The sequence below is a fragment of the Arachis hypogaea genome, chromosome 19, assembly GCF_003086295.3.
Source record: "Arachis hypogaea cultivar Tifrunner chromosome 19, arahy.Tifrunner.gnm2.J5K5, whole genome shotgun sequence".
Classification (NCBI taxonomy): Eukaryota; Viridiplantae; Streptophyta; class Magnoliopsida; order Fabales; family Fabaceae; genus Arachis; species Arachis hypogaea.
In genome coordinates this window covers 133,239,887-133,252,009 of record NC_092054.1, presented here as the reverse complement: position 1 = coordinate 133,252,009, position 12,123 = coordinate 133,239,887, and the positions used below count along the sequence as shown (strand labels likewise).

At 33.2% G+C, this 12,123-nt stretch overlaps 1 protein-coding gene across 18 annotated transcripts; it reads right to left on the bottom strand.

Moving 5' to 3' along the window:
• Positions 1-5,617: 5,617 nt before the first annotated feature.
• On the bottom strand, positions 5,618-11,804 carry LOC112775526 (outer envelope pore protein 21, chloroplastic). 18 transcript variants are annotated; one of them, XM_072228917.1, is made up of 17 exons: positions 11,157-11,744; positions 10,856-10,892; positions 10,711-10,776; positions 10,503-10,634; positions 9,463-9,603; positions 8,965-9,179; positions 8,805-8,890; positions 8,660-8,707; positions 8,296-8,443; positions 8,126-8,191; positions 7,786-7,981; positions 7,615-7,689; positions 7,473-7,532; positions 7,244-7,307; positions 6,779-6,863; positions 6,545-6,657; positions 5,618-6,092 (listed from the first exon to the last, which is right to left on the bottom strand). In XM_072228917.1, the coding sequence occupies exons 11-16, from the start codon at positions 7,876-7,878 to the stop codon at positions 6,588-6,590; spliced, it is 447 nt and encodes a 148-aa protein (XP_072085018.1). In that variant the 5' UTR covers positions 7,879-7,981; positions 8,126-8,191; positions 8,296-8,443; positions 8,660-8,707; positions 8,805-8,890; positions 8,965-9,179; positions 9,463-9,603; positions 10,503-10,634; positions 10,711-10,776; positions 10,856-10,892; positions 11,157-11,744; the 3' UTR covers positions 5,618-6,092; positions 6,545-6,587. The 18 variants fall into 18 exon arrangements, with proteins under 18 accessions (XP_072085018.1, XP_072085014.1, XP_072085017.1 ...); XM_072228913.1 differs by having other exon boundaries at positions 7,244-7,309; positions 7,439-7,532; positions 7,786-7,909; XM_072228916.1 differs by having other exon boundaries at positions 7,786-7,909.
• Between the last annotated feature and the right edge of the window lie 319 nt (positions 11,805-12,123).

Below are 12,123 nucleotides of genomic sequence, written 5' to 3'. Positions count from 1 at the left end.
TAGAACGATTTTTACAACGTTGCTGTCGTTCAAGTTCAATTTTCACTATGTTATAGCAACAAAATAAAACCGTTCTCTTTGACTATTTTAAAGAACGGTTTTATAACTATGACATCATTTTTTTAATATTTTTTATTAAAAAATAATTTTATTATAAATCAATTATGGTTTATTTTAAGCTCTTAGAGATTAATTTATTAGAAATGATTAAATTAATTTTTTTATATATACTTTAAATTTAAGTTAATTAATGTTTATGTACAATTTTTATTATAATTAGTTATTTTATACAAATTGAAATTAAAATTTTAGTAATAAAAAAATAATAATAAATTTTATCAATAATTTGAATAATTGATATTTTTGGATTTAAATTGTATTTTATAAAATATGATTAATACGTTCATTTTATAATTTAAATTAAAAATAATTATTTCTGATAAATTAATAAATAAAATTATATGTGTTCTGAAATTAATTTTTATAATATTATATTTAAATTCTAAATTATTATTTTATCTCAAATATTTTGTAAAATTATTGTATCTCCTAACTCTAAATTCCCAAATCACAACCAAATTTTCACCTAATATAACAAATTTCCTATTTTTCTTACCCTAACTTAAACGCGCACAAACAGAAGAACGAGGAAAAAAAGAGAGAAAGGGTAATGGAGAGAGGAAAAACGGAAAATCAGAGAAGAAAGGAACCAGGGAGGGAGAACGAAACGGAGAGGAGAGGGAAAAAGAAGGAGGCAGCAACGGTGAGTGTCACTGTCACCGTTGCCGTCGCCGTCGCGGAGAGGAGAGATGGAGAGAGAACGATGCCGCGAGAACCAGAGGCATGCGAGAGAGAAGACGATATCAATGAGGGGAAGGAAGAAGGTTCCACCGTGTCCTGCTGCCGCCACCGTCAATGGAGGTGATCCGGCACCGCGTCCTTGCCGCTCTGAGTCACCAGCGCCGCTGCTACTCCTCCAACTTCACCTCTGTTCCATTAAGGTTTGCCCTGTTTCTGTTCTGGGTTTTCCACCATTGAACTTGCCACCATGATCGCCACTCTGTTTCTGCTGCAACTCGTCACTGTCCTGGTGAGCTTTACCCTATTTCTGATTTTTCTTTGCTCGCCTAAGTTATTCTGTTGTTGCTGTGAGGGTTATTGTTAGTGTGTTTATGTTAATTGACGTTGTCACCGCCACTGGAGGCAGCTGCCGGAGCTGCCGCTGGTTCTGTTTGAAGGAATAAAGCTATTGCATTGTTGGTTGCGGTTTAGCAAGTGTTCACGCTGCAACTCCGCCTTCAGTTCGGTTTTTCTTAATTTCGACATCAAGGCAAAGGGCTTAATTTAAACGGTTTTAATTTAAGAATGCCCACAGAGTTTATTGAATAATTGCAAATAGGTTTAATTGTTGTGAGTAATTGATTGATTATATATGGATGTTGAATTGTGGCTGTGAATTGATTGAATTTGTGGATTCTGTGATATTGATTGATTATGTGTGGGTTATGAAAGTGTTTGATGAGAGATTGTTGTGAATTTTGAATTTTGATAGTTTGTATTGAATTTGTTGCTATTGAGCTGGTTATTTGATTATTGTAATGGTGGTGAACTTAGTTGGTGATTGATTGGACTTGGGTTTAGAGAACATTTGAAGGATTGAATCTTGAAATGTTGAACTGTTTGTTGAAAATCTGAGTTTTGAAGTTAAACAGCAACTTTGAAAGTGAACCAGTAACTTAATAGTGATTGGAATGACATGAGACTAAAAGCTAAGTGAACTACAACAAGTATAGTTATTAAGATTCAATTTTGAAAGTTTCGTATTAATTGAAGAATTAGTTATAATTTTTCTAAGTTAAATTATGAAATCTGATATTCTGCATTACTTTTAAACGAAGTTAGAAACTTTGAAAAGCTATAACTAATTCTATAATGATCGAAATTGTATGGGACCAAGTTTGGGTTAAACTTGGAAATATATGGAACTGGACTGGAAAATTTGAGGTCTTTTCGTTAAATATACAATTTATGACGAATTTTTAAAATCAAGTCGTTAAATCTGTCCTGCTGCAGAAAAATTAGAATAGGGCAGCAACTTGGTTGTCTTGCTACGACTCCTACGAGCTGAGTTATGGAGCGAAACTAATTTTGTTTTAAAATTTAATCAACTTGGTTTATTTCTCTAAAACTTCAGAAGTTTAGGAGTTAATGATTGGGAGTTGTGAATTTTTGAAAATTGGTGGTCAAAGCTGAAAAGAATCAGTTTTCAGCAAGTTATGCATCAACTTCTAATGCTTGTAACCCTTAGAATTGAATAGCAATTGGGTTGCAACCAAGATACACTTGTTGATAGATAAGTTAGGAGTCTCCAAACCAAAATTTAGCTTAATTGAAATTTTGTAGTAAAAGTTGTGCAAGTTGAAAGATACTAAGCTTGCTGATTTTTAAAACAACTTTTGACTTATTTCTATCTAACTTCCAAGTTATGTAACTTTTTCATTAAAAATGGTATTGACTTTTTAATATGGTTGACTATTACAAAATTTTTATTGATTTTCTAATAGCTTGTTTGAAAAGTTTCCAATGAGAAAATGTTAACATTCACTAATCACTAATATTGATAATTTAGACATGAAATTGTTAGTTAGACGAAAACTTTTAAAATAACGATTGCAGGGTTTAAATATGTGAGGTTTGCATGAAATTGTAATCTAGCTAACTAGTTTCGGTAACTGGTAAGTATGGTTAGTATTAGGTATTGTTGTTGCATAGCATGGTCAAAGTTATCCATTCACTCTCATGTTGTGAGATCTTTCAGAAGGACATCTCTTTTATTATTCTCCTTAAACAAATGTGGCTTTGAAATTGGTATAAGTATGCATAATATATAGTTCAACTTGAAAGTTAATTATATTTTTATAAATAACATATATCCAGTAGTTGCAAAGCTTCATCATGTTGTTAGGAAGTTAGCACAATTTTTAGTTGCTTTGGTGGAATAAAACTAAGGAATATCAAATCTGAATACTAACTAGCTTGATTTAATGGTAGGGAGATGATTATGAAGTTTAAAGAATTTAGCTTTGAAGGCTATAAAATTTTACTTTATGCTATTGTTCTTATCTAATGGCATGTACTGATAAATTGTATAACTTTATGGAGCTACTAAGGAAATCTTCCCTAACGGCATTGGCACTGGTACGACCGAATTAGGAGCATACGTATTCTTAATGCCAAACTAGATTTGGTTTTCAAAACATGGTACAATTAGTTTTCTAATTTGATGTTTTCTTATATTAGTGTACTTCTTCTCTTTTGGTTTTCAAAACATGGCACAAATAGCTACCAAAGAAACCTTCCATTTTTTTTTGCTGTTGTAGTTTGTCTTTTTAAAATAAGAGTATTGCAATCAAATAGTGACAAAATTAATTCACAAAATTAGAAGATTGAAAGCAGGAAGTGTTTGCATATATCCTTTAATTTGTATGATATTTATACATATAAAATGAATAATAAGATAAGGACTTATATTTCTATCTTTAGATCCTTTAATTTGTATGATATTTATACATATAAAATGAATAATAAGATAAGGACTTATATTTCTATCTTTAGATCCACTCCTTTCGGTAAAGTTTAATTTATATATCTATAGAAATTGGAAAGTGCAAACTAAAAATGTTGTTTGTGATTTTTCTCCTTTTCCAATTATACTTTTTTTTTTTCACTCTTATCTTAATCTTTTTATCTTTATTAGATACTCCTTTGCATACTTTGTTAGATACGAATTGTTAGTTTTATGATTGCTTGAGATGTTTCTTTTGATTATTAGTGGTTGACTTCTAGGAATTCTTTAGAATTAATAAGCTCTTGATGAGAAAAATCACTTATTGTTAGTCTAAATATTATTAGTATTAGAAATGTGTAGTTTTATATTTGATTTACTATTTTTTATTTTGTTTACAGGAAAACCATGTTGAAGGGGAAAACAAACTTAATTAAGGTCACAAATTTTGAAGAGTAAATGTTAGAGAGTAAAAGTCATGTACTTGTGGACATGATGATGATAAACTTGTTACTTAGCTATTTCAATTCTCTTTTGTTATTGTATTTTTTGCAAAATTAGATGATATAGTTCAAGGTTGTTTAGATTAGTATTATGATATTTTGAAAAATGATGATGATATAATTAGAAGTAGTTATAACTTAGACTAGTATTATGGTATTTTGCAATGATGATATAATGTGATTGTAGATCTTACATAATACTTTTTAAATCAAATTTGATGGTATATGTTCAATTAGTTTTCTCTAGTAATTTGATTCAAATAGTTAAGGTTATTTATTGACAATAAATTAAAAAAAATAGTTGGAACTAATTTCAATGCAATATGAAAAAATTATTGTAAATAAAGAATTATATAATTACGAAAAACCATTGTCAAAAGTTACAAAGGGCAATGGTGTTAAAATCGTTGCCAACAGCAACTATAAAATGGCAATGGTATTTAAACCGTTGCAAAAAAATATCGAAGGCAACACTTTTAAACCGTTGGCTTTGTAAATAACAAAATTACAACAGTTTAAAACCGTTGCCTATCTAGTTATGGTTTTAAACCTTTTCGTCATGGAAGAGAACGGTTCTAAATCGTTGTCTATTTAGTAACGGTGCTAAACCGTTGTTTAAAAATGGTTGTCAAAACCGTTGCCTATGCCAGTCACTATGGCAACAGTTTTTTTGGTTGTCGTTGCATATACCACAGGTCAAAAATCGTTGCCAAACCGTTGCCTAAGGTTTTAGGAACGATTTTTTTATCTATAACAACGGTTTTTGACCGTTGCAAAAACCCTTATTTGTTGTAGTGCATACTGAATCGATTCTCTAGTATAGACTCAAATATAAAAAGTCTAACTATTCTTGGATCATTTGCAATATGAGGCATTTTTTTTAAATTCAAAATGCATTTGAATATATGTTGTTAGTTAAATGAATCAAATTTTTGCATTTGTGATCCTTTGAGAATCTTATGTCATTCACCAAAAATTTATATATTATTTCTAATTAAATGATGCTTTTTCACAACTAGAAAATGGAATACAGACAGATTTATAGATGGATTTGGTCTTTATTACAGACGGATTTTTGGTTACCGACGAAATTACCGACGGATTTTGTCCCTCTGTAAAAGCCCCATCGGAAATTATTTACCGACGAATTTTTTTCCGTCGGAAAATTACAGACGGATTTTTACCAGTTACCGACGGATTTTCCCTCTATAAATTTTCTATCCATTTCCCAAAGACGACGAACTTTTCGACGGATTTTTCGTCTGTAATTACAGACAGATTTTCAGACGGATTTTTCGTCTGTAATTACAGGCGAATTTTCCGACAGATTTTCCGTCTGTAATTACAGGCAGATTTTCCGACAGATTTTCCGTCTGTAATTTGAATTTTTGAAAATCATCCCACATTCTGATTACAGACAGAAAATCCGTCTGTAAATCTGTCTGTAAATCCGTCAGTAAAGTAAAATAGAATTTTTTTTAATTTTTTTATTGCAAAATAAATACTTTAGATTTGTTTTCTAAATTTACTCCATCAAACACACTGTAAATTAAAAAAAAAGGCCAAAAATCACATAAATAAACATAATATTCATTACATGATACCTATAAAATTGGATGTTATTTTTCAACACCATTAGTCAATATCTCACTGTCTCAATAAAAAGATACCCCAAAAAAATAAAATGACCATCCCAGTAAACAAGTTCCTCATTATAGTTACTTTCCTATGAATATAATCATATCATTAAATTAATCCCTAAAGTGCTACTTCATGATGCTAAAATTCAACTCCACTCCACAATTAGGAGGGGGTTCTTATCAAAATTTTCAACAGATCAAGCAAATTACAAATCAAGAGTTAATTTTCCTCATTCAAGCATGATGCTGTTGTTGTGACTTGTGAGAGGAGCTACTCCTGCAGTTGCACTTTGTTTATTCAGCCAAGGACCAAAAAGGTTCACATCCCTTAAAGATTTCAATTTGGTGGTGGAGTCATGAAGGTTCCAATTTCAGTTCTTGTACCTGAGCAAACACTGTTATTAAACTGCTTGATAGTTAAAGAAGTCATGTGCAGTAATAGAGTTGTATTATATTAAAATTTAAATTCTTAATATTCTTTAAACAAAAAAATGAACTGATTATTGAATTAAATTGGTTTAAAATAATCATATAGTATTGAATCTATTATAAAGAATAAAGTATACGAATTATCACATTGACATCATTATTATATATAAGAAACAAATGAAGCTAAGCCAAATAGCTAATTAGATAGCAGGGTTGCCTTGAGTTCTTTTCTTAATATATTGCCGATTGAAGATTTTGAGATTGCGTCAATGAAAATTACTCTATGTAGCCTTTTGTAAAATACTACCTATTCACAACAATTAAATTAAAAAATGTCATGCATTGCCTTATTAATTAATTATCTTCTTATCAAATACAATTAAATTAATCAAGTATAAATCATTTACCTGTTTAGCTATAAAGTCCTTGACAGCATCTTCAGTAATAGGATCAAATAGGATCATTTGATGACCTCACCACAAAAGCAACTGGAACTTCACCAGCTACATCATCTTTTTGCCTATATATGCATGTGTGTGCAACAAACCATTTAATTACTTATTATTACTCAATAATTATTATTAGCTAATAGCTAGCTTAATTAATTTCAAAGATACATATAATTATATATGTATACTTACGAGACAACAACTGCATCTTCAATAGAAGGGTGGCTCATGAGAATTCCTTCAAGTTCTGCCGGAGCCAATGCATCAATAAAAGATGCTAGAAAAAAAATATACATAAGCATATTACTTGTGCTACTCTATTCAATGGTAGAATGGTTCAAGTTAGATGACTTCATGAATCTTTTCTTAAATTAACAATGGATGCAAAAATCAGTCCACAGATCAAGATAAAGAGACTCAAAATATAAGTTTTGCTTTCATGTTATCTGACTCTAGAGAAGGGTCAGTATGAATGTGTAGTAGGTAAGTTTATTAGCTTGAATTTGGCAAGAAGCTGATTTTATAACCAAAACTTCGAATGTTAACTACTGACCTTTGCACCATGGCTCCAAATTTAAGAGTTTTGGTAGTATTGCAAGTCTGTCTCATCTAAAAATAATCTTAGACCTTGTAAAGCAGAAAAAGCCATGAACATACCTGATTTAGTTTCCCCTTTGTGAGAATCTTCTATATAGTCTTCCCTTATCTCCACAAGACCCTCCTGTGCCAAAATCAAATATCATCACAAGCAAATCAATCAGTTAAGAAAACTTCATGAACACTTTCATATGCATGCATGATGAAAGCACAAGACGGATCATGTCCCATTAATATTAAAGTCAAAGAGCTTATCAACGGTGACAGGGAATGTCTTCTTTGCACGCACAGTGTAGCATAGCTTCTCATGCTTATCATAGCGCAATCCAACACCAAGTGTTGCTGATAACTACATTACAGTATCACATAACAAGAATTAATTAATTTAATTTGAAAATATGATTAGGGCTTGGGAGTAAAACGGAACTGACCGAGGGGTAGAAATGTCTAATTTGGGCACTCAGAGAACTGGCTTGCCCGACTCTGGTATCAAGCTCTCCATGAACCTGCCAGAACAGTGCCACGTACACAAACCCCAACTATAAGGAGAAATATTTCTTCAATTACAGCATAGCATTTGATGGCCAAAACAACACTGTTACCTGGAAGAAAGTGTTCGAGTCGATTGGGACTTTCTCCTTCGCATGGATTCTTAGAGCTTTCGAATCTCCTCCATATCTCAGAGATGTCTCCATTTTTTTCCCTCACTCGATTATCCCCTACTATCTTCAGCAGGACTTTAGATTGTTTATTCCATAAAACCCTAAAACATGCTACATTTTTTTCCAGTTGATGATGCTACGTTTTTTATTTGGTGTAACTGGTTAGTACATTATACTATAGATGCGCATACACATGGCATTACAATGTAATCTTAATATCTACCACTATGTCCTATAGAGATAAGTTAACACATGTAATTACATACTGTGATCTGCTTACCTTCCCCAATCCTTCATCTTTATCAACTATTCTAGAGGGTTTCCCTCTTCCACCAGAAACTTCAACCTGTAAGAGACCAAAGTGTTAAGTATCTACTGAAATACCACAAGAAAATTATTTGAACACAGCAGAAGTGTATAATTTTGGCAATTCATGAATGAAAAGAAAACCTTGCTTCTACAATGTACTGCAAGCATGGTAGCTGCAACAATTGAGCCTAGTTGATAACAATTGAGCCTAGTTGTGTTGCTGATAGAGATGATAGGTTGCCAAGTAGATCCCCCATTGGAGTCCTTGCAACACCAACAATACAAACATCTGTAACAAAAAAAGTACACACACATGCACCGAGGCTGAGTTAAAGCGGAGTTAAATTCACTGATTATCAACTATACTTCCCTTCAGGGGGATCCATCTTACGTTTCTAAAAATTCAGCAAGCTAAGGAAGTAGAGAGAAGTGCCAACTCATGATCTCAAAACTGAAATTTGTAAATTAATGATTGGCGTTTCAAAATTTAACAAGAGAGACATACCTCGGGATTTTGGCGACATGGGGAGCTTCCAGAAATAGAAAAAATAACCTTTTGACAACAAAAATGATATGTTATTGTTATGGATCACAAGAACCATCACATAGTTAAAATTACTGTTACAGCTACGGTTGCAAAGGAAACTCACAGTCAGAACAAGAAGGAAACAGAATAGAAGAAGGTCAATGTTAGAACAGAGGCACAAGACTTTGAGAAGCCAAGCAAAGTAGTTCTCTGCAACAAACGCATAGATTAGCAATTTGGTCTTGGAAAAGATTGGACATAGAGATGTTGAAGTGAAAGAATACCGATGAGTTGGGCAATAATCAAAGCAGTTCTCTGTCAGAATTGGGTTCTTTCCAAACCCTGGTTGAGTATAACTATGTTGTCTGAGTATTCTGTTGATTTGCTTCTGTTATTCTGTCTCCCAGTAACTATTTCTAAGACTAACACTCCAAAACTATATACATCTGCCTTTTCTGTTAACTGACCATGAGCTAGGTACTCTGGAGCCATGTAACCCCTGCAGCACCACTTAAGAAAATGAGTATTCCACAATGTTCTCAATAGGTTAAATTACACTTAACATTCACTGAAACCAAACTATAGCATTTACTGTAGTTTACCCTTTCAGATATGATCCACACATATTAATAGGTCTTGGATTTTGTTCAAACTTTTCAATGCTATATATATTGTTAAGGGTTGTGAATAGATGCATTTACAGAATTCTCAAGACATACTTTGCAAGAACTACTGTTCAAACTCTTCCAACAATTAGCCAAAACATAATCAAATTCATTTACCCTTCCAGAAACATCAACCTTCCCTCTTGCATAGTATCCTATGCTGTTTGGTGCAGCTTGAACTACTTCCAAAAGCGCCTGCTTTGCGGCCGCTCGAATTCGTCCTAGTTTTGTTGCCACAAACAGCCTTGTCCCCTAGCCCTGCATACTCATCAAAGAAGCTATAATTTTCAGACCTCATGAGGCATCCATCAAGAAATATTTGGGACGTTGTGGCTTAAAGCAAACATGTTAAGGAACTAGTTTGTTGCTCAACAACAAAATACTATCATTAACTATAACTTTGCAAAAGCAATATCAGGACAGCAAAGAGAGATCAAATTAAACATGACCTGAAGTATTATTGTAATAGCAGTTATCATGCAAATTGAATTCTCTAATCCCTTCGCATGCATACAGACTAACTCATCAATATTAAAGGGTTCTCAAATCCCTCTTCATATACATCAACACGACTCCCTAATAAAAAGAATGGTTGGATGCATAAAACATGAAAGACAAGTATACCATGAATTGAATTCTCTAATCCCTTCGCATGCATACAGACTAACTTATCAATATTAAAGGGTTCTCAAATCCCTCTTCATATCCATCAACATGACTCCCTAATAAAAAGAATAAGTGATAAAGAGATAAAAACCAAGTTTGAAGATTGAAATTTCTCCTTCAAATTCAAGCATTTTATTTCAGAAAAACAACCTTTACTTTCTTCAAAACTTTTGCAACTAATCAAAAGAAACAGCTGAAAATCCACATTCAGTACACTCCAAGATTCACCAAATAGACAAAATGCATATTCCATATGGGATGGATTCCACTTTTACAGTTAGTGTAGAAATAATCAGCATCAATTTCATAATATAGCAATGCACCACACATATTCTACTCAATCCTTTTTATATCTCTACTCAATCCTTCTCAACAGTAAATAAGAATTGTGCTTAATTGATTATTCAGTCAAACAAGGCAAACTAAACGGATAAACCCTAAACCTTAAAAACAAAAAGACTTCAAATCAGATCCAGTAGCAAACTATGTACCTGCTCAGTAAGCATAAGCATGATAACAGGATGCCCTGCCCTTTGTAAACATTCAAACATGCTGCACTCGTAAAGATATTTACTCGCAACATTTGAGAGGACAGTTGCAGGAAGTTGCTTTGGGTCACCAACCTTAGATAATTTGCAAATGTCAGTATAACCTCTTACCTTATAGCAGAAGTTCAAAAGCCTTTTTAAGTACACTTACCATTATGCATTTGGTTCCACTTGACTTTAAAAGCTGAAGAGGAACAAGAGTAGCAGGTTCTAGAGCCTGAAATAGAAAAACAGATCAGGAAAAAAAAAGGAAACAAGATGATTGCAGATAAATAAACCATGGGCAAGCCACTAACCTTTGATGCATGAGTAACTCCATACGGCAATGCTTTGCTGCAGAAGTTCAAACAAATGTGCAAACTATATAGTTCAAAATTGCCTTATATATATATTTAAAAAATGTTTTAACATTTAACGAAATATCATGCAACTTTAATTTATTCATTATTAGTCACATTCTCTTTATTTGAACTTGACTATCACAGTGTCTTCAATCAAGCTTTTCTGCTTCCATTAATTTTGTATACTTTTTGTTTTGCTTTATATAATAGTTGGAACCATTAAACAATTGAGCCACAAAAGCAAAGTATGATAAACCTAGCTAAAACTGGCGTAGAAAAATTGAGCCCTAAGGTTTATCGGCGTAATTTAAACAACTGCTGGTAGATGCTCTGGTTCTCTTTAGAGCAGGAACCGATTGGGATCGGTTCGAATTCCACCGATTCGCTTGCGACAGAGCGCGATAGAGCAGCGACGGTGACAGAGCAGCGACGGAAACAGAGCGCGACGACCTTGAGTCTGAAACGCCCGCGAGAGAAGCGATATACCGGAGAGCTAGAGAGAGGTCGACGGCGAGACCAGCCGCGAGAGAGGTGAGACTCAGTGAGCTTGAGGGTGAGAGTGGCGAGAGAAGAGCGAAGAAACTCAAAGGAGGGTTAGGGGTTCTTCATCGCGGTTAGGGGTTCTTCGACGGAGGCATTGCGAGCGCCGGCGACCAGCGACGTTCTTGCAGAGTGCTGTTAAGGGCTCTTCGTCGCGGTTAGGGTACAGTGAGGCACAATGAAGAGAGAGTTAGGGTACAGTGAGGCATAATGAAGACAGGGAGGGTTAGGGTTAGCTAGGGTTAATTGTTCATCTTCATGGAGTGCTTTGTGAAAAAGTTATTTGTGAATGGAGCAGGAGCTCGAGACAGAGACGGAGTAGATTAGGTTTAGTTTTTTTTTCTGGCGTAAAATTTTAAATTACAGACGGATTTTCCATCTGTAATAATTTAATAAAGCGCAGTACTTTTGTTTATTTAATTATAGATGGATTTTCCGTTTGTAACTATTTCTCACGAAAAAAATTAATTTTTTCGACAGAATTATAGACGGATTTTCTTTTCCGTCTGTAATTTATGCTAATTCATTTTTTTGGTTTTCCGACAAAAAATTCCTCTAAAATTTCGTCTGTATTTTCGTGGGATAAAATCCGTCAAAAATATCCGTCTGTAATAACTAGTTTTCTAGTAGTGTTTTATTATTATTGAACTTATTATATGATATTGAACTAATATGTAAGAGAT

Bases quoted from the DNA above. Each gene is read 5' to 3' on its own strand.
- LOC112775526 (XM_025819188.3), bottom strand. From the start codon at position 7,878: ATGGAGACATCTCTGAGATATGGAGGAGATTCGAAAGCTCTAAGAATC. The intron at 7,533-7,614 runs GTCAGTTCCGTT...ACTGTAATGTAG, and splicing joins TTAGACATTTCTACCCCTCG to TTATCAGCAACACTTGGTGT. The intron at 6,864-7,243 runs GTATGTTCATGG...TTTTTTTTCTAG, and splicing joins CAAAGGGGAAACTAAATCAG to CATCTTTTATTGATGCATTG.